The sequence below is a fragment of the Leucoraja erinacea genome, chromosome 28, assembly GCF_028641065.1.
Source record: "Leucoraja erinacea ecotype New England chromosome 28, Leri_hhj_1, whole genome shotgun sequence".
Lineage (NCBI taxonomy): Eukaryota > Metazoa > Chordata > Chondrichthyes > Rajiformes > Rajidae > Leucoraja > Leucoraja erinaceus.
Window position 1 is genome coordinate 5706243 of NC_073404.1, and position 25807 is coordinate 5732049.

Sequence of the window (25807 nt, forward strand, 5' to 3'; positions counted from 1 at the left end):
CCATGCCATTTGGTTCACTTTACTGCAAACTATTTTACTGAAGAACAGATAGGATATACACGTTATCGGGTGACACAATGGCGCAGCAGTGGAGTTGCTGCCTTACAGCGGCAGAGGCCCGGGTTTCGATCCTGACTACAGGTGTTACCTGTACGTAGTTTGTATGTTCTCCCTCTGACTGCATGGGATTACTCCGGGTACTCCAATTTCCCCCCACACTCGGTAAGATATAAAAATTGTCCCCACTGTGTAGGATAGTGCTAGTGTACGGGCTGATTGCTGGTCGGCGCGTCTCGGGTGGCTGAAGGGCCTGTATCTCCAAATGTAAAGTCTAAAGACTTTATGGGACCAAGTAACATCACCTTCCAGTTACAGGGTAGCTTTAATATGGGGACATAACCAAAGACACATCACAAAAATATAATCTTAGTCAAAAAATAATCCCATACAAAAAAGTTACCATTTCAAATTTCATATTGAAGCCTTGAAAATATTGTCAGTGCCTGTTAGTTATCGGGTAGTCTTTGTCTTTGATTCATATGTTGCAGTGGGAGCACCCTATCACGGAGTTGTCACATTGATAAAAATACAAAACCGCGAAGGTCTCCCCTCCGTGAAGGTCTGTCAAATCCACAAACTGTTGGAGTAACTCAGTGAGTCAGGTGGCATCACTGGAGAACATGAATAGACGACTTTTCTTCAGACTTATAGTAGTAGGGAGGAGAATGCATGAAGTGATGTGGACAAATGTAAAGGGCATCTCTGGAGGACCTTTCACTAGCTCACAAGTTATAGGAATAGAATTGGGCCATTCGGCCCATCGAGTCTACTCCGCCATTCAATCATGGCTGATCTCTGCCTCTGCTTCCTGCCTTCTCCCTATAACCCTTGACACCCGTTCTAACCAAGAATTTGTCCATCTCTGCCTTAAAAATATCTACTGACTTGGACTCCACAGTCCTCTGTCGCAATGAGTTCCACAATTAACTACCCTCGGACTTTTCCAGTTAGACCCCTCTCTCTGAATGATTGTGGTTGGGGGCAGAAGAGGTGGGGGTGGGACAAAGTCAGTCAAGTGATAGGTGGATACTGGCACGGGTGTGATTGGCAAGTGAGTGGAGTAAGTGACAAAGCCTCAAGGTGAAAAGGAGACAAAAGGTTATCAGATAAGACGAGAAGAGGCGTGAACCGTTTCTCCATTACTCCAGCACTTCGTGGCATTTTTCTTACATGTTTGATAAAGGTCTTGGCAAATCATCCTGGATTATCATGCAATGCTGATATTGGCATGAGCACATTTGTGACACAGGGCAAACAGGTAGGGGGCCTTGTCCACTGCTTCTCTTCTTGCTCTAACTCTCCCACCCCTCTATCTTCTGCTTTGGGAACCTGACCCTGACTATAGATAGACACAAAAAGCTGGAGTAGCTCAGCGGGACAGGCAGCCTCTTTGGAGAGAAGGAATGGGTGACGTTTTGGGTTGAGACCCTTCTTCAGACTGGTTAGGGATAAGGGAAACGAGAGACCCTGACTATACATCTGGTGCCAGTGCCACTGCATTCCAGTGACCGACTTGCCCACTTCCAGCCGCACATCCGGCCCACATTCCCAAATCTCCTCATTGGAACCCAGATACCTTGATATCAGCCTGCGGATTTCCCTGCCTTCAGGGGAAGCCTGGGAGCTGCCGAGCTCGGCCCCGAAAACCGGAGATCTGAGGAGGAGGGAGCAGCTTGGTTCAGCAACTTGCCGAACCAAGCCACGATGCAACCGGTCAGCATGCTCTCTACTGTGCGCCTGTAGAAGTTAGAGAGAGTCCTCCTTGACATACCGACTCTCCGTAATCATCTCAGGAAGTAGAGGCGCTGATGTGCTTTCTTTATAATTGCATCAGTGTTCTCGGACCAGGAGAGATCTTCAGAAATATGCACGCCCAGGAATTTGAAGCACTTCACCCTCTCTACCATCGACCCGTTGATATAAACGGGACTGTGGGTCCCCACCCTTCCAAAGTCCACAATCAGTTCCTTGGTTTTGTTGGTGTTGAGGGCCAGGTTATTGTGCTGGCACCATTTGCTCAGTCGGTCGATCTCTCTTCTATACTCTGACTCGTCCCCATCAGTGATACGTCCCACAACAGTGAGGAGGAGTGAGCCGCTGGCGATGACGGAAGCGAGAAGTGGGCCTGTAGGAGAGAGGATGGGGCATTGCCTCCAGCACCTTCGTGTCCGTCTACATAAAGGCGGTAAAGGCGGTCGGGCGAGGAGAAGGACGTTGGTTTGTGGGCTGAGCCGGTTGAGGGGGACGGAGGAGGCCCTGCAGCAGCCAGGGACTTATCTGGATCAGGGGGCTCTCCAGTACATCCATCACACGGATCGAACTTTGGACATTTTCTTTCTATAAATGACGCCAAAATATGCCGACCCATGCATGAGCTATGCCAGAAGGATTTCACTGTGCAGTGCGTACATGACAATAAAGAGCCATTGATACAATTCTGCTGAGCAAGACACAAGGTGACTAATTTAAAGAGTTTAAGTAGGAACTGCAGATGCTGGAAAATCGAAGGTAGACAAAAATGCTGGAGAAACTCAGCGGGTGCAGCAGCATCTATGGAGCGAAGGAAATAGGCAACGTTTCGGGACGAAACGTTGCCTATTTCCTTCGCTCCATTGATGCTGCTGCACCCGCTGAGTTTCTCCAGCATTTTTGTCTACCGACTAATTTAAAGAACAAGGTACCTTTGGGACAGGCAACAACAGGAAGAGGAATGTTGGCTTCCTGGAATGAGTTTTGTAAACCAGAATAACTTGGTCTGGTATCTCAGCCGTTGCCTCACAAAATTAACATACCGCAGGCATCAGCTTACGTGCCCCAGCCTTGGAAGCCTCAGATGGGACCAGAGAGAAAGCATTCCAACCTTGTTAAAAAAATCCTTATCTGCATCCCAGGAGTAAACAACCGATCCTCATGGAAAACATGGTGGGAAAAGACAACCCTCGGGCAAAGTTTGATCAGCAAGAATTGAGACGACACAGTGGAACAGCGGTAGAGTTGCTGCCTTACAGCGCCAGAGACCTGGGATCAATCCTGAACATGGTGCTGTCTATATGGAGCTTGTACGTTCTCCCTGTTACCACGTGGGTTTTCTCTGGGTGCACCGGTTTCCTCCCACACTTCATAGACGTACAGGTTTACAGGTTAATTGGCTTTGATAAAATTCTCCCCAGTGTGTAGGGTAGTGCGGGTGTAAGGGACGATTGCTGGTTAGCGTGGACTTTGTGGGCCAAAGGGCTTGTTTCCATGCTGTATGTCTAAAGTCTACAGGAGGAGAAGGGATCCTTCTGCTCACAAAATATTTGGCGATTGCTCATCAGAATCAAGGAGGAGAGGCAAATGCCTCCCCTGGTGTAGGCACTGGCACATTAGGTTGCATGTTAGGGAGGGACAAAGATGTACCGAACCCTGTAGATGACATGTGCATGTACCTTTAATATAGTGACCTCACCACTACTAACCACTCCCCATATCAGAAGTATAATTGCAACCTCCCCACCCATTGATCTCTCTCTAGCTCCTGTGACAGACCACGTACAGCTAGGGCAGTAACGTTTGTGTATTATCAATAAATAGTAGTAAAGACACAGTGTGTTGATGACTCCTCTTTACAGGCAAATGCCTCCCCTGGTGTAGACACTGGCACATTAGATTGCATGTTAGGGAGGGACAAAGATGTACCGAACCCTCACTGTTACCTATAACTTCTCAACTAATTATTGTCTAGTCAAACCTGTTGAGGCAACAACTCACAAGCAATCTGAGGACTCCCAGCCAACAGCTGCCCTGCAGTCTATTATATTTGACACCAGTGAAGGGGTTCTTGGCTTCTCTACCATGCATCACCAGGCTGGATTGATGAAAATGGACAGGATATCAAGGAGCTATGTAACCATAAACCTAAGACATTGGAAGTACCACCATGTCCAAGGGGAAAAGGACCATGATGTTTTCCCGCAGTTCAATAGTTCAAAAATGTTGATATCTGCATAAAGGAAGGCCGTCAGTACAGACCTTAGGGAATTCATACTTCATGTATTAAATAAATGGGTGTTGAAGCAACAGTTCAATTTCTCATGGTTGAAGCAAACACTAGTAATCTGGCTGATGACTGCCTCATGCTCTGCTGGAAAATCAGTGCTTAATTGCACACATTCAAACCACACGTTACATCTAATTGTAGTTTGATCAGATTGCTCAATAAAAGATGTTTTGCTGATTTAACATATTGCACAGCACCTGCTTCTCCACAATATAAAACTAAATTCTTTGTGAATGGTTAAATATTGAAAATGTTATGGTCAGCTCATTTAGGCAGATGCTCTGAAGAAGGGCAGCATTGTTGCGCAGCTGTAGAGTTGCTGTTTTACAGCGCCAAAAATCCAGGTTCGATTCTGACTATGGGTACTGTCTGTGTGGAGTTTGTATGTTCTACCTGCAACTGCGTGGATTTTCTCCAGGTGCTCCGGTTTCCTCTCACGCTCGAAAGGTGTACAGGCTTCTAGGTTAATTGGCTTCAGTAAAATTGTCCCTAGTGTATAGGATAGTGTTAGTGTACGGGGATTGTAGGTTGGCACGGATTTGGGGGGCTGAAGGGCCCGTTCTGTACTGTATTGCTAAAATCTAAAGTAAAGTCTAAAGAATGGTTGCGACCCGAAAAGTCAACTATCCATGTTCTCCAGACCTGCTGCCTGACCCATTGACTTACTCCAACACCTTGTGTCTATTTTAGTGAACCATCATCTGCACATTTCCAAAGATCTCTCCTGGTCCCAACACACTGAGTACATCAGCACCTCTACTTCCTGAGAAGATTACCGTGAGTCGGTATGTCAAAGAGGACTCTCTCGAACTTCTACAGGTGCACAGTAGAGAGCATGCTGACTGGTTGCATCGTGGCTTGGTTCGGCAACTTGAGCACCCAGGAGCGGAAAATAATGCAGAAAGTTGTGACCACTGCCCAGTCCATCATCGGCTCTGACCACCCCACCATCGAAGTGATCTATCACAGTCGCTGCCTCAAAAAGGATGCCAACATCATCAAGGACCCACACCATCCTGGCCACACACTCATCTCTCCGTTACCATCGGGTAGAAGGTACAGGAGCCTGAAATCTGTTACATCCAGGTTCAGGAACAGCTACTTCCCCACAGCTATCAGGCTATTAAATTCACCAACAGACTCTGAACTGCAACAGCCTATTGAACATTATCTGTTTGTTTATGTGTATATTGAACTGAACTGTTCTGTATTTATGCTTACAATATTCTTTTGTGCTGCAGCAAGCAAGAATTTCATTGTCCTATCCGGGACACATGACAATAAACTCTCTAGACTTGATTCACCCACTCTGGGCAAGAGACTCTGTGCATCTACTCGATCTATTCCTCACATGATTTTATCAGGCAGATCTCATCAGCAGGCAGACCTCCAAAAGATCACCCCTCATCCTCCTGTGCTCCAAGGAATAGAGTCCCAGCCTACTCGACCTCAAAAGTCATGTCCCTGTCAGGGAATTTAAACCCGGTCTCCCGTGTGACAGATGAGCATATACTAACCATTATACTAACGAGGATTACATACTACAGAGGAATATGACAAATATAACAAAGAATATGAGGGAGATTGATCATCTGACTGAATGGTACCAGAACAACAACCTTGCTCCCAACGTCAGTGAAACCAGGAACTAATTGTTGACTTTAGAAGAGGAAGGCTGAGGTTCCACAAACCTGTCCTCATCGACTGGCTGTTGCTGGAGACGTCAAGTTCCTGTGCATGCATTCCTCCGAAGATCTGTCCTGAGCCCATTGATGCAATCTTAAAGAAAGCCCATCATCATCATCTCTACTTCCTTAGAAGATTAAGGAGGTTTGGTAGGTCGACGAATACTATCCTGAACTTCTACAGGTGTATGGTAGAGAGCATATTAACTGCATCATGGCCAGTTTCGGCAAATCAAACAAACCAGGACTGCCCGATCCATTATGGTTCTGACCTCCCCACCATCAAAGGGGTCTATAGAAGGCGCTGCCTCGAAAAGGCAGCCAGTATCATCAAGGATGATGATGACCACACCACCAAGGCCATGCTCTCATTTCACTTCTGCAATCGGAAAGGTGGAAGAGGAGTCTGAAAACCATGACCTCCTGGTTCAGGAACAAGAACAAATGTCAGACTACTGAACACTACAAACTCCAACTAAACTGCAACCCAGTCCCTTGTTGCGTTTTGCACTAATATTGGGTTTTGTATTTACTGAATTTTTAAAATTATATAATCTATTGAGTACTGATTTAAAAACGTGTTGTGCTGCTGCAAGTAAGAATTTAATTGTTCCATTTTGATAATATGATGATAAAACACTCTTGATTCTCTCTTAAGATGCTACAGAACCTCCATTGTTCCAAATAATGGAAATAGCGTCATCTGCAATTGCGACCATTGGATACAAAGTGTTATGCGGACCATCATGATATGCAACGTTACACTGGATAAAACTCAGATAATTTACTGGAACTGGGAGTCAGTGGGATAAAGAACATTACAAAAGCCTCTTAGTTTAGATCAGATGTTTGTTTCAGATAATTGCAATGAATAGTTCTATAATCTGTCCAGCAATAATCACATAATGACACAATCTAAAAAAATATTAAGAATGCACAATAGACATTGAATTCAGTTTTACCTATCCCCATCTCTAATCCCCTCTGTATATAACACTCTGCCATCTCTGATTCTTCCCCGTCTATGTTCATTCCTTAGAGAAGGGGGCATCATGGTGACCCCGGTACTAGGAAGGTAACTACTATACATCTTCCTTAACACTATCTACTTGTGTTGCCATTTTCAGGGAGATATGGTTCGTGGATCCCAAGATCTCTGTGTGGTATTAATGCTGTTAAAGGTCTTGCCATCAACTATATCCTTTCTCTTCATTCAACCTCCCAAAATGCAACATCTCACAACTGCTCAGATTACACTCTGTCTGCCATTTCTTTGCCCATTTCTGTAGTTGGTCTGTATATCACTGTACACCTTGACAACCTTCCTCGCTGCCTGCAACTCTGCCAATTTTATTGTTGTCTCCAAACTTAGATAGGGTGGATGTTAAAAGGATGTTTCCACTAGTGGGGGAGGCTAGGACTAGAGGTCATAGGCTCAGAATTAAAGGACATTCCTTCAAGAAGGAGATGAGGAGGAATTTCTTTAGTCAGAGAATCGCAAATCTGTGGAGTTCATTGTCCCAGAAGGCTGTGGAGGCCATCAATGAATATTTTTAAGGCAGAGATGGATAGATTCTTGAATAGTACGAGTGTCAAGGGTTATGGGGAGAAGGCAGGAGAACGGGGTTAGGAGGGAAATAACTCAGTCATGTTGAATGGCGGAGTAGACTTGATGGGCCAAATGGCCTAATTCTGTCCCTATCACTTCTGACCTTATTATTTGTATCTACTAACCAACCCATCTACTCCACCACAACCCTCTTGTCTTCTATAAGTAAACTAGTTCTGAATCCAATCAAGTTTCCATGGATCTCATGCATCTTAATCTTCTGGATCGGCTACCTTGAGGGACTTTATCAAATGTTTAATTGAAATCAATATAGACAGCATTCATCGCCCTTGCCTCATTGAGTCTTTTGAGGAGGTGATGAAGCAGATTAATCACGTGCCCTGAAATCAGGCATGCAGCCCCTAATTGACCCATTCTCTTGCAAAGGGGAGTAAATCATATCCCGAAGAATCGTCCAAGAGCTCCCCTATGTGAGGCTCAACAGCTTATAACTCATTCTATACACGAGTACAATCAAGTCTCATACTTGGGTTGCCCATTTCTGTAGCAGATCTGTATCCCACTGTATACCTTGACAATCCTCGCTGTCTGCAACTCTGCATATTACGGTGTTGTTTGCAAACCTACTAACCAACCCAGATTACAAAATATGGCATTACAACATTGGAGCATTACAGTTACAGAGAAAAAACCCACCATCTGCAATGAGGTAGGTTGGAAGATCCCTAACACACAGGTGGGCCATTCAGCAGACATAACCCAAATGTCATGCTCCCAGAAACTCTTATATGCAAGTTACATAGAAACATAGAAAGGAGGTGCAGGAGTAGGCCATTTGGCCCCTCTAGCCAGCATCACCAATCATGGCTCTCCAGAATCAGTACCTTATTCCTGAATCCTTGAATACCTTGACCCCATATCCCTTGATTCCGTTAGCCCTAAGAGCTATGTCTCTCTTGAATTACATCCAGTGAATTGGCCTCCACTGCCTTCTGTGGCAGAGAATTCCACATATTCACAACTCTCTGGCTGAAAAGGTTTTTCCTCATCTCAGTCCTAAATGGCCTACCCCTTATTCTTAGACTGTGACCCCTGGTTCTGGACTCCACCAACATGGGGAACATTTTTCCTGCATCTAGCCCGTCTAAACACTTAAGAATGTTATGCTTTATTTTATAAGATTTCCTCTCACCCTTCTAAATTCCAGTGAATATAAGCCCAGTCGATCCATTCTTACATCATATGTCAGTCTTGCCATCCCAGGAATTAACCTGGTGAACCTCCACTGCACTCCCTCAATACCAAGAAGTTGAAAATCAAATCTCCACTGAATCAAATACTTTGCATTCTCAGCTCCAGCAAAATATTACCCCCTCAGGCCTTTAAAACATTATAAACCAGCCATGAAATGAGCCATTCATTTTGAAACAAAATACTCAGACCTTCAGAATTTTCATTTTCATAGATATGCAGGGTGTCCCAAACCTCAAGCCAAATCTTGAGAACTTGAATTACATTTAAATTCCAACACATCGGGTAGCACTTTAGGAAATTTAGAATCAGCTTAATTATTGAATGCTTGATAGAAGGAACCAAGAATGCTGGTATAATAAAAGGAAACGATTGAAACAGGATATGAATGAGACAAATAGATGAGTCAGCTCTGGAACAACAGGATTTTTGTTTTACGGATCGGCAGAGATGGTTTAACCTCTCATTTGAAAGACGGCAGGTTTAATACTGACATTGGAGTTTTACAGTTTTGTCATCAAGCACTGAGGATAAGAACATTAGCGACGCAGTGGTGCTGGTTTCCGCCGGGCACGGGGACAGACGCACCACACATCTCTGTCCTCCATGCAGCTGGCAAGCTCCTCTTTTGTCTCTACACATGCGTCTTCCAGCATCTTATTGATTGACTGTCCCAGGTCACATCTTCCATGGGTGGGTTTCCACAGCACAACTTTGTTTGCTAGCACTTCCGGATGGCGGTGGCAGTGACCAGCGAGCCTCATCCTTCATCGTCAAAGATGGAATCTCCCCACAGAGCTGGCCATTGGTGATATGGTCCCTCCAACTGACATGGAGTGGGTTAGACAATAGAAATAGGTGCAGGAGTAGGCCATTCGGCCCTTCGAGCCACCACCGCCATTCAATGTGGTCATGGCTGATCTTCCCAATCAGTACCCCGTTCCTGCCTTCTCCCCATATCCCCTGACTCCGCTATCTTTAAGAGCCCTATCTAGCTCACTCTTGAAAGTATCCAGAGAACCGGCCTCAACCGCCTTCTGTGGAAGATAACTCCACAGACTCACAACTCTCTGCGAGAAAAACTGTTTCCTCGTCTCCTAGTTATCCTGCCCAGTCCTTCAGTATAATCATGGCAGATGAAGTCCTGGTTTCAATTGCATTTTCCAATTCTCCCTCCATAAAGCACAATGGCAAAGGGTAGAGTTGCTGCCTCACAATGCCAGAGACCCAGGTTTGATCATGACAGGGGGTGCTGTACAGAGTTTGAACGTGCCCCCTGTGACCGCGTGGGTTTTTCCCCCGCATCCCAAGGATTTACAGGTTTGTAGGTTAATTGCCTCCAGTAAAATTGTAAATTGCCCCGAGTGCGTAAGATAGTGCTAGTGTACGGGATCGTTGGTCGGTGCAGACTTGGTTGGCTGAAGGGCCCGTTTCCGCGCTGTATATCTGAAGTCTAAGTCTAAAGTCAAGTGCATTGCAGGTCAAACTCCACTTTGAATATATTCAAAAAACTCAAAAGATATTGCTCCTCACCTCCATCTTAAATGAGTATCCCACTGTTCTAAAATAATTCCACCTGGATTTACTGATCTCTACTCTATCAATTGTGCATGTCTTAATAAAATGGGATTTCAATATTCTAAACCCCAATCTGCTCAACACCTCTTCATATTTTAAACCTAGTTAATATTCTCAATTCCTCCAAATTCAAGTACATCATTCGTTAAAAATGGAGACTGAAGCAATATGCAGCCCTCCAGGTGCAGTCTTACCTATGCCTCATACCTATGCCTATATTCCATGCTGAGTACTGGGCCCAGATGGAGCAGTAAAATTGATTTCCCCAACTTCAAGTAACCCTTAAATTACCTCTCCCTCCGTGCCTCCCACAACCTAGTCGTCGTACTAGTTTCACTGTTTCCTGTTGAGTTTCACAGTCTGTATAACCTAATATCACCTACCCCACACCCAACAATAGACCATTGTGGGCTGCACCATTTCTTGATCATCGTTGCATTTTTGCATATATTTCATTCGTTTATTCCATGTACCTTGTTCTCTTTCCCCTGACTCTCAGTCTGAAGAAGGGTCTCTACCTGAAATGTCACCTATTCCTTTTCCCCACAGATGCTGCCTGACACGCTAGGTTACTCCAGCCTTTTGTGTCTATACTAGGTCCAGATATTTGTGTTGAAGGCAAAGCTATTGTCAAAAAATAGGATGCAAAGTGGTGGAGTAACTCTGCGGATCCGGCAGCATCTCTGGAGAACATGGATAGTTGATGTTTCAGATCTGTACCCTTCTTTAGAATAAATGGGAGTCTGACATAGATGTCCTTGTTTTCCAATTATTTCAGGGATGACCGTAGGATCATGGAGATGGCATCTGCCATGGACCCATTACAGCAGTAGGCGAATTAGTGGATGAATGCTGTCTGGAAGGCTGGAATTGATGTGACCCTGCAACTGGAAGCAATTCATGATACTGGATATCAGGGCTACTGCAAGGTAGTCACTAAAGTAGACACAAAATGCTGGAGTAACTCAGCGGGTGAGGCAGCATCTAAGGAGAGATGGAACGGGTGACTTTTCTGGTCTCCACCCGAAACGTCGCCCGTTCCATCTCTCCTTAGATGCTGCCTCACCCGCTGAGGTACTCCAGCATTTTGTGTCTCCCTTCGTTTAACCAGCATCTGCAGTTCTTTCTTACACATTTAGTCACTAAGGTGCTCTACTATGTTTTTCTTTGGCTCCAGGTGCTATTGGTCTTTAGAAAGCAGTGGGAACCTCAAATTGGGGTAGGGAGAGGAGTTTGCGAATACTCCTGCAGTTATCCATGCAGTTTCTGATGACGCAGCCAGGGACTCTACCTGGGCCAGTCATTTCCATGGGTTCATTCCCAGGAAGTCTGACCCGATGTCTGGAAGTCCATTTAACTTTTACACCATCTGAATTCGTCATCTTAACCCATTATTTATTCCCTTCCCCTTTGTACTTCCCCAGCCTCCTCTTGTGCATCTATACTTTGGCTTCAAGAACTCACTTGTACTGAACAACAGCTAAGGCTCAGGTGATCGTCAAGTGAAAAATATTTCACCTTAAGCGCACAAATTAAACTCAAGCACAAAAGGTCTAATCTGACATTAGTGCAGTCCTGTGGAACTAATGGAACTTTCGGCAAGGCCACCAGCATAATCAAGGACCAGTCTCACCCTGGTCACTCCCGCTTCTCCCCTCTCCCATCAGTCAAGAGGTACAGAAATTTGAAAATGCACAGCTCCAGATCCAGGGACAGCTGTTATTCGGTATCTGAACTGACTTCTCACCAGAAGCTACACAAAAATGCTGGAGAAACTCAGCGGGTGCAGCAGCATCTATGGAGCGAACGAAATAGGCGACGTTTCGGGCCGAAACCCTTCTTCAGACTTCTCACCAGGTCCTGATCTTCAGTCAACCTCATTGGAGATCTTCAAACTATCTTTAATTGGACTTCATTTTGCACTAAATGTTATACCTTCCCTGATCTGACCCCCCGTTGTCTCTTTTGCACACATTGCCTTCGACACTTACTTCACCCCAATGCCAAATAACCTTCCCCTCCTCACCTATCCAAAGAGATGCCCTAACCCAAAATATCACCTATCCATGTCCTCCAGAGATGCTGCCTCACCCCAGCACTTTGTGTTCTAAGCAGGATTCCAGTTTCTGCAGTTCCTCGTGTCTCCAACTATCAGTTGCCAGGCTTTATCCCGCTACATCTCTCTTTTCCAGCTCCCCCCTCCCCCACGATCAGTCTGAAGAAGGGTCCTGACCTGACTCCTGTCCATTCCCTCCGCAGATGCTGCTTGACCCAGAGTTCCTCCAGCACTATGTTTAGGCAATTGCAAATGTGTTGCAGAGTTGGGGACATCCCAAAGAAACACCCAGTTGGCCATTGGCGCTTCTGGGATCTTACTTGCACGCTAGAATTTAGAAGATCTTACTTGCACGCTAGAATTTAGAAGATTGAGGGGAAGATCTTATAGAAATTTACAAAATTCTTGGGGTTTGGACAGGCTAGATGCAGGAAGATTATTCCCGATGTTGGGGAAGTCCAGAACAAGGGGTCACAGCTTAAGGATAAGAGGGATGTCTTTTAGGACCGAGATGAGAAAATCATTTTTTACACAGAATGGTGAATCTGTGGAATCCTCTGCCACAGAAGGTAGTTGAGGCCAGTTCATTGGCTATATTTAAGAGGGAGTTAGATGTGGCCCTTGTGGCTAAAGGGATCAGGGGGTATGGAGAGAAGGCCGGTATGGGATAATGATTTGGATGATCAGCCACGATCATAATGAATGGCGGTGCAGGCTCGAATGGCCTACTCCTGCACCTATTTTCTATGTTTCTAAAAGTGACAATCACATCACTTGAACTATAATGTCATCTGTACTGGATTGTATGACCCTGGAAAAGGTGGGAAAGGTCCAGATGGGAATAGTCCAAATGGGAAAGGTCCAGATGGGAAGAGGTGGGAATTGTGCAGTGGGAAGAGATGGGAATGGTGCAGTGGGAAGAGATGGGAATGGTGCAGCGGGAAGTGGTGCAGCGGGAAGAGGTGGGGGAGGTCCAGCGTGGAGAGATGGGAAAGGTTCAATGCGGGGAGGTGGGGATGGCTGGAAGACCCTGGAAGAGATGTGAATACAAGGCTGCCATTGACTGCGAGCGCTGCGCTGTGCGCGCCATTGAATGCGAGAGCGAATTCACCGCCCACCAGGACTGTCGGTCACCCCCCCGGGCTCGAACCCCCCAACCCCGTACCTGAGACTGTAGTTGGCGCCGCCACCAGAGGCCCCGTCATTGTCACCGCCGCACCGGAGCAGCCGCTCAACCGTCACTGCGCATGCGGGCGCGCACACCACGCTCGCTCCCGACGCCGACGTCCCGCGCGTGCGCACTCACACGTTCATCTTTTGTGTGTGTGTGTGTGTGTGTGGGGGGGGGGCAGATTATTATTCCCCTCAGTGAACCATAAGATTCAATAAAATGCTTCAATCATTCAATAAGATGCTTCCTTCAAAGTAACATTAGCAAATTTGCAGATGACACAAAGCTGGGTGGCAGTGTGAACTGTGAGGGGGATGCAGGGTGACTTGGACAGGTTGGGGGAGTGGGCAGATGAAGTTTAATGCGGATAAATGTGAGGTTATCCACCTTGGTAGCAAAAACAGGAAGGCAGATTACTATCCTGCACCTATCTAACCTGCTGAGTTATCCCCTAGCACTTCAATAACTTATTTATTGCAACATGTACCAGGCACAGCCTTTTTCGCACAAGACCATCTCCGTACTTAAGCACAACCCCCCTGGTCAGTACAGACACAAAATGCTGGGGTAACTCAATGGAACAGGCAGCATCTTCAAAGTCAAGTCAAGTCAAGTCACATTTATTTATATAGCACATTTAAAAAACAACTCTCGTTGGCCAAAGTGCTTTACATTTGTTATAAGAATAGCACAACAAAACAAACTACATACATATATATACATGTAGCCCTCACTCAGAGGACGTCAGGAAAGGCTTGGGAGTATAGATAAGAAGGGCCTTGACCTGAAACGTGTCTGTAAAAGGGTCGCAACCCCTAACGTCACCCATTCCTTCCATCCAGAGATGTTGCCTTGTCCTGCTGCGTTACTCCAGCATTTTGTGTCTATCTTCGGTGTAAACCAGCATCTGACGTTCCTTCCTTCACACCCCGGTCAGTACAGAATGTACAAAACAGCCCACCAAGTCCATATGTACTCAATTTCCTCAAGATTCCAGCATCTGAGCTTGTTTGGTCCCAATAGGTGGAATATTCTTCACTAAAATAACTGTTCTAAAATGTGCTGCTAAAATCAGGTAAATTGATGTTCTTTTTCTGGGAATAATGTGAATTATTGAACCCTCATCAATTAGTGAATAGGGAATTGGGCTCTGGGGAGTGTTGTAGAGCAGGGAGATCTGGGAGTGCAGATGCATGGTTCCTTGAAAGTGGTGTCACAGGTAGATAGAGTGGTCAAAAAAGCTTTTGGCAGGTTGGCTGAAACCCTTCTACAAGGTCTAAACCCTTCATCAGTCTGACGGACTCTATTGAGTATAGACGCTGGAAAGGGTGCAGAGGAGATTTACCAGGATGTTGCTACCACTGGGGGGGGGCATTAAGCTATAGAAAGGTTGAACAAAGTAGGACTCTATTCTTTGCAACGCAGGATGAGCGGTGATCTTATAGAGATGTACAAATTAATGAGAGGAATAGATTGCGTAGACGCACAGTCTTTTACCTAGAGTAGGTGAATCGAGAACCAGAGGACATAGGTTTGAGGTGGAGGTGAGGGGGTAAAGATTTTATAGGAACCCTGAGGGGTAACTTTTTCACGCAAATGGTGATGGGTGCATGGAACGAGCTGCCAGAGGAGGTAGTTGAGACAGGGACTATCGCAATATTTAAGAAACATTTAGACAGGTACATGGATAGGATGGGTTCAGATGGGTATAGGCCAGATGCAGGCAGGTGGGCCAAGTGTAGCTGGGACATGTTGGGGCAATGGGCCTGTTTCCACTTTGACTATATATGAAGAAGGAGGGCAGAATTGAGATTGCAGCGCGCATGCGCACTGGCATGGAGCTCACGGCAGCAGATTGGAGTGCGCATGCGTACTGCCATGTGGCCTTCACGACAGACGGGAGCACGCAAGCGTGCTGCCGTCGGGGTTGTCGGCAAGCAGCAATGCGCAGGCGCAGCCGGGAGTGCGCAAGCGAAATACCATCAGGGCTGCCGGCAGGCTTCAGTGCGCATGCGCGGAACTGCCGGCGGTCGGTGACGTCAGGCGGGTCCGGGCGGGCCGTCCGTCGCCGTGGCAGCGGGGAGCAAAGATACGAGTATCTTTGGCCGGGAGCGGCGGCGGCCATGGAGGCGCTGGAGGAGGCCGGCCTGCACTTCGATGAGCTCAACAAACTGCGGGTGCTGGACCCGGAGGTAGCGCAGAGCACGGTGGAGCTGAAGGAGGAGTGCAAGGACTTTGTGGAGAGTAGGTACCGGGGAGAGGAGAGGAGAAGTTGGCCGTCACCGGGAGACTCTGCATTGCAGTGGCGCCTGTCACGGCCCTGGGACATCCCCGCAGTGCCTCCGGGCGAGTGAAGCGCTGAGGGGGAAGGGAGGGGCGACGTGCTGTGAGGCAGGGCCTTAAACTGCAGGGCGTGTGCACAGCAACATCCCACAGAGGGAGGCGAAAGGAACTGCAGGTGCTGGTTTACGAAGACACAAAGTGCTGGAGTAACTCAGTGGGTCAGGCAGCATCTGTGGAGAACTTGGAGAGTCATGGAGTCATACAGCAATGAAACGTGTCCTTCTGCCCAACTTGTCCACACTGACCAACATGTCTCATCTGTACTAGTACCACCTGCCTGCATTTGGCCCATATCCCCCTAAACCTGTCCTATCCATGTACCTGCCCAAATGTTTCTTAAACGCTGCGATAGTCAATGTGGAGGAATGTGTAGGCAGATGCTGGTTTAAACAGAAGATAGACGCATAATGCTGGAGTAACTCAGCCGGACAGGCAGCATCTCTGGAGAAAACGATTGGGTGACGTTTCGGGTCGAGACCCTTCTACAGACTGAAAGTCACAGGAAAGGAAAACAAAATATATAGACAGTGATGTAGAGAGATATAGAACAAATGAATTAAAGATATACAAAATAGTAACAATCATGAAGGAAGCAGGCAATTGCTAGCTGTAACTAGGTGAGAACGAAAATCTACGCCTCTGGTCTGGACTTCTTCAAAGGGATTGTGGTGGTTCCAGGGATAACATTAGGTGATCTTCCTTGTTATAGTTGACAATGCAGGGGATCTGATGTATAACATTGACTAATTTTAGTTTTAGTTATAGCAGGGAAATAGGCCTTTTGGCCCACTGAGTCCATGCCTACCTTCTCGATCACCCATTCACACTTGTTCTATGTTATGCCACATTCTCATCCACTCCCTACAGACTAGGGACAATTTATAGGCAAATTAACCTACAAACCTGCATGTTTGTGGCATGTGGGAGGAAACCAGAGCACCCGGGGGAAAACCGGTCACAGGCAGAACATGTAAACTCCACACAGACAGCATCTGTGATACGGTTTAGATATACTGCACGAAACAGGCCCTTCAACTCACTGAGTCCATGACGCTTGTTCTATGTTATACCACTCGTGGTGTGATGCAACACACGAGCAGTATTCTCTCGTTATTGCCATTAGTACACATGTTGGGAATTTTACTTTGGTAATCTTGACATGTTTCTCGGAAGCATCTACAGACAAAAGGAAACTGCCACTGAGCCATAGAGAAGATAGTAGGGGTTAATAAAAGCCTGGTCAAACTGGTAAATCTTATTTACCTGAACCTTGACGAGCTGAACAAACAGAACAGATCACATATGCTGGAACCTTGAGCAAAAAAACAAACTGCTGGATGGACTTAACAGATCAGGCAGCATCTGTGGAGGGAATGGAGAGTTGTCGTTTTGGGACAGGACCCTTGTTTGGTCTATCAGTTTGAAGAAGGGTCCGGATGAGAAATGTCTGACAGGATGGAATTGAGGTGTATGGAAATGATTTTGTTGGGGGTGGGGGGTCGGGTCAGTCTACCCCATGACAGAAGGGGGAAGAACTGTCCCGTTTGATAGCCACAGGGGAAAAGGATCTCCTGTGGCATTCTGTACTGCATCTTGGTGGAACCAATCTGTTGTTGAAGGTGCTCCTCAGATTGACCAGTGTGTCATGGAGGGGGTGAGCTGTATTGTTCAAGATCCTCCCATCCAAGACCATCTCCAGTGAATCCAACTCCACCTGCAGTACGGAGCCAGCCTTCTTGATGAGCTTGTTCATTCTGTTGCCGTCCACTACCCCATCACACGACAGTGAAGATGGCACTGGCCAACATCGATTGGTAGAACATCTGCAGCATCTTACTGCAGATGTTGAAAGCGCGGAGCCTCCTCAGAAAGTACAGATGGCACTGTCCCTTCTTATACAGGGCCTCAGCGTTCCTGGACCAGTCTAGTTTACGGTTCAGGTAAACTCCAAGGTATTTGTACTCCTTGGTAAACTGCACATCCACACCCCTGATGGAGACAGGGGTGTTCCTCTCCTCCTAAAGTCCATCACTAACTCCTTAGTCTTGATGGTGTTGAGCTGCAGGTGATTTAGCCCACAGCACTCAACAAAGTCGTTGACGACACCTCTGTATTCAGCTTCCCTCCCCTCAGTGATGCAGCCCACAATTGCAGTCATGCGAAAACTTCTGCAGGCGGCAGTTGTATCTGAAGTCCGAGGTGTAAATGGTGAACAGGAAGGGAGAGAGGACTGTCCCCTGTGGGCCCCCAGTGTTGCTCACTACCATGTCCCAGACACAGTTCTGTAGCCTGACATACTGTGGTCATCCAGTCAGGTAGTTGGTGATCCAGGACACCAATGGAGCATTCACCCGCATCTTCGTCAGTTTGCTCACTAGCAGCACAGGCCGAATGGTGTTAAAAGCACTGGAGAAGTAAAAAAACATGACTCTCACAGTACTTACCGGCCTATCCAGGTGAGCATAGGAATGATGGAGTAGGTGGGTGACCCCCATCAACCCCCATCTTTGTTTGGTAAGCAAACAGCAGGGGGTCCAAGTATTTTAATGGCTTGAAAAGAGCCATTTGTATACTAATCCATGGGGGTAGAACTGATTGGAAGATTCACACAGGGAGTTCTGGAATGGGTGTGTGTTGGGTACTCTGCCAGTGTGGAGTGAAATATTTGAGACTGGAAGATGGTCTTCATCAGATCCTGCCAGTCGGTGATAAATTCAGGAACGAAGGTATCATAACCAATTATCTCCCAACATTGAGTCTGAATCAGGGCCCTGACCTGAAATGTCACCTATCCATGTTCTCCAGAGATGCTGCCTGACCCTCTGAGTTACTCCAGCACTTTGTTTCTCACTTTTTCATAACCAATTCTCTGTTTCTATCATGTGCAACTTTGCATCAATCTTTCACCTTTTTGTTTCAGAAATAGGCCAGTTCCAGAAGATTGTCGGTGGGTTAATTGAGATTGTTGATCAACTAGCTAAAGAAGCTGAGAATGAAAAGATGAAGGTAATGTTTCAAAATACTTTCATTTGTGTGTTTTTGACAACGATAAGGAAAATGTTGACATTATTAATTCCTCATTGCTAATTGGCGTAGTAAAGTTTAATCCTTATTAAAATTAGATTGGACTGCCTGCTGGAAAGGCAATTAGTGATAATTGAATCCAGTGTGACAATGTGCAAACCTATGTATGATTCATTCACTAAACAAATAGGATGGAATTTCAGTGGTTCAATAGTACTTTATTGTCACGTACAGTGAAATTCATTTTTGTATGCAGTTGAGTACAAGTATCACCATACATAAGCACTTAGACAAGCATCTCAAATATAGTACAAGTGCATAGCAGTAATGCACTGAGATAGTATACAGAGTTGCCAGATTGGGGCCATTTTTTAGTCCCAGTCGTTGTAAGTGCACGGTTCTTGACCTGACCTTGACCTGGTCTGTTTTCCTGGCAGCGTTGCAGGGATTTCGCAACTTGTGATGCAATTGAGATGGGGTTGATATGGGAATGAGCTACAAATGTTGATTACAAAATAGCTGGCTCAGTAACAAATGGTCGTAACTGGGGCAAAGTAACATGGCATCTTGCGGTATAAAATGTTAAATATGATATCGACTCGTGCACTTGGGAGTTTGGAGAATAAGAATATTACTTAGACAGTCTGAAGAAGGTTCTTGATCCGATATGTCTTCCCGTTCCTTCTATCCAGATATGTTGCCTGCCTCGCTGAGTCACTCCAGCATTTAGTCTACCTTTAGTGTAAACCAGCATCTGCAGTTCCTTCCTACACATAAGAATATTGCTTATTGTGGAGTGGCAGGGGATGAAACTTGCCAATGACACAAAGATGGGGACGTTGTGACAATGACATGAAGAGACTGCACAGGGATATGGATAGCACAAATGATTATGAAAAAAATCTGGCAAATTTAATAAAACATCGGAAGAAGTGAAATCACCCTATTTGGTAGGAAAAAATAAAAAATATATATATTATGGAAGTAATGAGATTGCAGATATTGGAAGGTCAGTAAGATCTGGGTGTCCTGGTACATAATTTGCTGAAAACGGTTATGCAGATGCAGTGAGTAACAAGGAAATCTGACAATGTTATTCTTCAATTCTAAGGAAGGTGAATGCTAAAGCAGGATGTCAGTGAGATCATGTGGAATACTGTGCATAACACTGGTGTCATTTAAGGAAGAAAGTGACAGCCTTGAAAGCAATGGAAGAGATGTTCAGATGATGGATAATGCAGGGAATGGAGCGATATGGATTATGTACAGGAAGAAACTGCTAGTTTACACCAAAGACAGACACAAATTGCTGGGGTAACTCAGCGGGTCAGGCAGCGACTCTGGAGAAAAAGAATAGGTGGCGTTTTGGGTCGAAACCCTTGTTCAGGTTGGCAGATCAGAGTTGGTGCAGGCATCATGCAGACATTGTGGGCCGAAGGGCCCGTTCGTGTGCTGTACTGTTCTATGTTCAGAGGTTTACAAAACTAATACCTGGAATAGATTGGCTGCTACATGGGGACATTTTGCCCCAGTAGTTTAGAAGAGTCAGAGGATCTTGAAAGATATTGACAGCGTGAATGTGGAGATAATGTTTTTTTTATGGGAGAATGTAGCACTGGGGTTCATTATTTAAAGATTAGGGGGTTAAGCTGTGTGTGAGGTAAATGTTCCTCTGAGGATGGTTCTCTTCTTCAAAGGGCTGTAAGAGCAGATTTTTAATATTTTTAAGATAGAGGTAGAGAGATAAGCAAACGTTAGCTTGAGTAGATGCGAATGTGGGAGTCACAGAGTCATACAGTGTGGAAACAGGACCAACCTACCCACGTTGCCCAACATGCCCACCTGCCTGTGTTTGGCCTATACTCCTCTAAACCTACCCTATCCATGTACCTGTCTAAATGCTTCTTAAACATTGCGATAGTCCCTGCCTCAACTACCTCCTCTGGCAGTTTGTTCCATAAGCCCACTACCCTTTGTTTAAAGAAAGTTACCCCTCAGGCTCCTATTAAATCTTTCCCCCCTCCCCTTAAACCTATCTCCTCTGGTTCTTGATTTCCCTACACTGGGACTCCGTGCGGTTACCCGATCTTTTCCTCTCATGATTTTGTATACCTCTATAAGATTAAAATATAGCTACAATTTGATCAGCGGTGCCCGTCTAAAATGATTCTATATTAAATAAGGGTGGAGTGTCCTGCATCTAGCGAGTTCCCAATTTGTAGTTTAGTTTAGAGATACAGTGCGGAAACAGGTCCTTTGGCCCACCCTGCACATTAACACTATTCTACACACACTAGGGATAATTTACAATTTCACTAAATCCATTTAACCTACAAACCTGCACCTCTTCGGAATGTGGAAGGAAATCGGAGCTCCCGGGGAAAAGTAACGGGGAGAATGTATAAACTCCATACAGACAGCACCCATAGTCAGGATCGAGCCCGGGTCTCTGGCGCTTGCGCCACCGCGCTGCCCTTTACTGTCGTAAAGTTTTATGGCTGATTAATTTTGTTGCCATCAACAGGCCATAGGTGCCAGAAATCTGCTGAAATCAGTGGCCAAGCAACGAGAAGCACAGCAGCAGCAGCTCCAAGCTTTAATTGCTGAAAAGAAAATGCAACTCGAACGGTTTGTTTTTAAATCTTTACCTGTTGTTACCAATTCTAAAATGTAATTGACTGATTTTTGCATTGCCTTGCATCAAGCAATTGCCCTAATACTGTTAACTGTGAACATTTATTGATTGCGATACAGCGTGGAAACAGGTCCATCGGCCCACAAAATCCACGCTGACCATCAATCATCTGTACACACTAGTTCTGTTATCCCACTTTTGCATCCATTCCCTATACACCAGGTGCAATAAACAGCGGTCAATTAACCTACAAACTCGCACGTCTCTTTGGAATATGGGAGCAAACCGAGCACCCGGACAAAACCAGTGAGAACTTGCAAACTCCACACACACAGCATCCGAGGTCAGGATTGAACCCAGGTCACTGGCGCCGTGAGGCAGCAGTTCTACCAGCCCAATTATTTCACTAGCATTTATTTCTGATGAAATGAAACAAGTTGACTGGCCAATTTAAGCATAATCTAGGCGTCAACTAAGCATGAGCGTGTGTACCCTGAAGGGTTATTGGAATATTTGATGAGCCCAAATCTGTTATTAATGTGCTCTATGTTGGATGGGGCTTGTAGGGAAAAATCTCGAATTTAATTACCATATTGCCAAGATTTTGATTTGATATCTTTTCATAATATTCTGTGCAAGACCATTAACAGGATTTCTGGAATCAATTTGCAAGTCCGCACTTGGCACTTCTTTTCCCCTCAAACGATTCCCCCCCCGCTCCGTGCCTCACTGTGTATTAGCAACACGGACAAATTGGGGAGGATGCATAACCGAATATTCACTTGTTTTTGCAGATATCGGATCGAATATGAAGCTCTCTCAAAGGTGGAAGCTGAACAGAATGAGTTCATTGATCAATTCATTCTTCAAAAGTGACATGGGGAAGCATTAAACAGAAAAAACGTATATATTTAACACCATAAAGGAGAGAACATTTCAGTGATTATTCCATTCTGCCATTCCATCAACAGAGGGTTTTAAACACAGTGCATTTTGGAGTGGATTCAGTGTTATTTCAGTGAATATAAAGCATCTATTTCTATAATGCAGATTTATATATGGGTTTTTGGACCATCTTGGCAATTTTTGCTACACTTTTTAAGATTACATTTCTGCAAGCATCAGAACACTAATATTGTGTAAATACTTTGTTGGCTCTTATTTTGTATATTTTATGTTATATCTAATAAATCAATCTTTAAGCATGTATGATCATGCACTTTCTACCTAGCTGTTCTTTGTGAGTGTTAAATTAAACCAGTGTTTCAAGCTGTGGCCTAACTATCCAAACCCTTTCCGACTTTGATGCAGTTGGCACAACCAAAGAGCATGTGAATGGTGGAAACCAGTCAAAATAGGTTTACTCACAAGTTATAGCAGTAGAATTAGGCCAGAGACCCGGGTTTGATCCTGACTACAGGTACTATCTGTACGGAGTTTGTACGTTCTCCCCTTGACCTGCATGGGTTTTTGCTGGGATCTCTGGTTTCTTCCCACACTCCAAAGATGTACAGGTTTGTAGGCTAATTTGCACGGTAAAATTGTAAATCGGCCCCTTGTGTGTAGGATGGTGGTAGTGTGCGGGGATCTTTGGTCGGCACGGACTCGGTGGGCCGAAGGGCCTGTTTCTGCGCTGTATATCTTAGCCTAATTAATGCCACCCGCGGAAGAAATCCTTTGTCTTTACCAGTCTGGCCTATGTCCGACCGCTGATCTACCAGCCCGAGCCCAAACAATACTTTCAGATGAAGAGGTAATCGGTTCCAGGCTAATGTACTGCACCTGGTGGTCACTAAGAGGTTGCTAAACCTGCCGTCTCTCCACAATCCCCGATACCCACCTGCCAGTCTTTCAAATCCAGCCCTCCACCACTCTCCAAATGCCCATCAACCTTCATCTGGTTGAACCGATTGCCTGCCAGACCAAGCTTCACCCCCCCTCCTTCACACTGCCCATCTCCCCTCTATATACAGTCCTGATGGAGGGTCTTGATCCAAAACATCGACCACCCCCCCTCCACCTCCAAACAGGTGCTGCCTGACCCGCTGAGTTTCTACAAGACTATTTTTGCAGCCAGAAGAGCTGCTGTCTCACAGCGCCAAAGACCGTGATTTGATCCCGACTTTCCGTGCTGTCTGTGTGAAGTTTACATGTTCTCCCTGTGACCACGTGGGTTTCCTCTGGGTGCTCTGGTTTCCTCCCACATCCAAAAGACGTGCGGGTTTGTAAGTTGACACAAAATACTGGGAGTAACTCAGCGGGTCAGGCAGCATCTATGGAGAGAAGGAATGAGTGACGTTTCGGGTCGAGTTTAGCCTCTATAAATTGCCCCCAGCGTGTAGAGAATGGACAGGAAAGTGGGATAGCATAGAACTAATGTGTACGGGTTATCAATGGTCGGCATGAACTTGGTGGGCCGAAGGGCCCATTTCCACCCCATATGTCTAAACTAAGCTGTTATTAAAGTTCAGTTTAGTCTAATATTTTGATTTATCAGTTATTTATTTAATTAACATTGTTACAGAAACTCTCGCAACAGTAAAAATAATGATTCAAGGGTGAAATACAAAATGTTTTCTCAATTAAGAAAAGCAAAATGCAGTTACTGGTGCATTATTAGTAACAATGCAAAAATAAACTGTCATTTAGCAGGTCAAACAACTGTAGATACAAACATGAAATGTTTAGACTGTTCATTGTTCTATTGCTTAGTTACAGCGATATTTTGATCCTAACACTCTGCCACTGGCATGCAATTAAAAGCAAATGGAAAAGAAAATCCGTACAATACTCCAGACGTTACAGGTGAACACTAATTATTCTGAGGAAGACTTTTAGGACAGAAGTCAGAATGCCTCTCTTTACAAGAGGACTTTACTGTTCAGTCATACTTGGCACAGGAACCATCGATGGTTGCCAGGACAGATTGCCCTCAGAAGTGGTCTGACCAGTGATCCTGGCACATGCCTTTGAAAGTAGAAACAAAGAACTGCAGATGCTGGTTTATGCCAAAGATGTACTGTGCACAAAATGCTGGAATACGTCGGCGGGTCAGACAGCATCTCTGGAGCAAACGGGTGGGTGACAATTTTGGATTAGGACTGAAGAAGGGTTACCCGAAACATCACCCATCCTTTTTCTCCAGAGATGTTGCCTGACTCGTCGCTGAGTTACTCCAGCACTTTGTGTCTATATATACATTTGAGAAGTCAGCTCTCATATCCATGCAGCTTGGCACGATCTGTCCTATTTGAATCCATGGGGCTTACACATTTTGGAAGAGGTGTTTCACTGCTACATCAGATCAAAGGTAATTGGTTGGATCAGCCTGATTAAACGTAGAACAGCACAACACAGTGGCGCAGTGGTAAAGTTGCTGCCTTACAGCTCTTTGAGCGCCAGAGACCCGGGTTCGATCGGACTATGGGTGCTGCCTGTACGGAGTTTGTATGTTCTCCCCGTGACCACATGGGTTTTCTCCAAAATCTTCGGTTTCCTCCCACGCTCCACAAAGACGTTTGTCGGTTAATTGGCTTGGTATAAGTGTAAATTGTCCCCAGTGCGTGTAGGATAGTGTTAATGTGCGGGGATCGCTGGTTGGTGTGGACTCGGTGGGCCGAAGGGGCATTTTCCGCGCTGTATCTCTAAACTAAACTGAAAACTAAACGGGAACAGGCCACAATGTTTGTGCCAAACATGATGCCAAGACCAACTCTACCAACACATAGTACGTATCCTTCCATTCCCTGCATATCCACGTGCCAATACAAAAGTCTCTTAAATGTCACTATTGTATCGGCCTCCACCACCACCCCTTATTTATAGTCTTGAATTATTCCTGTCATTAATTTATCAATACGGCCCCTGAGGCTTCACACTTACATAGTTCATACATGCTCCATTCCTGTTTCAAAATAAAAGAGGCACGAGGACGGGAAGAAGAGTAGTAAGCAGGGCGTTTGATGGGTGATGAATGGGGATTAATGGAAAGTAAATGGATTGGGACAAATCTACTGACTTTTTCAGATCTCACGGTATTCCAAGTTTTTTTTCCGCCAGATGCTATTATGGAATCAACATCAGCGATCGTTATTTTAATAGCAGAAAATACTGGTGAGACTCGAGCAGGTCAGAGAATTTGTGGAAAGAGAAAAGGGTAACGTTTTAAGCAGGGAAAACCTTTATCAGAACCAGGAAAAATTATCTTTATCTATTTATTTATTTGAATTTATTTTTGTTAGAAGTAAGTACAATAATGTGGTACCACAGTGCCTAATACATATTGATATATTACATTTCATGTACAACTTCTTATTTTTAATTTAATAATAAAACAGGAGTAAGGAAGAAAAGAGTAGAAAAAAGAAAGATTATCATAGAGATTGGTGCGTGAGA

At 45.3% G+C, this 25807-nt stretch overlaps 2 protein-coding genes across 2 annotated transcripts in view; one reads left to right on the plus strand and one right to left on the minus strand.

Annotated features, from left to right (window-relative positions):
* Positions 1 to 13551, minus strand: part of LOC129710536 (BTB/POZ domain-containing adapter for CUL3-mediated RhoA degradation protein 2) — a 33848-nt gene extending 20297 nt beyond the window's left edge. Inside the window, exon 1 of the mRNA XM_055657579.1 lies at positions 13405 to 13551. The gene's annotated coding sequence lies outside the window, so the exon portion shown is untranslated. The remainder of the gene's footprint in view (positions 1 to 13404) is intronic.
* A 1657-nt stretch (positions 13552 to 15208) lies between these two features.
* Positions 15209 to 22638, plus strand: ift20 (intraflagellar transport 20 homolog (Chlamydomonas)). Its single transcript, XM_055657580.1, has 4 exons — positions 15209 to 15654; positions 18674 to 18759; positions 21302 to 21405; positions 22207 to 22638. The coding sequence occupies exons 1-4, from the start codon at positions 15234 to 15236 to the stop codon at positions 22286 to 22288; spliced, it is 693 nt and encodes a 230-aa protein (XP_055513555.1). The 5' UTR covers positions 15209 to 15233; the 3' UTR covers positions 22289 to 22638.
* The last annotated feature ends 3169 nt before the right edge of the window (positions 22639 to 25807 follow it).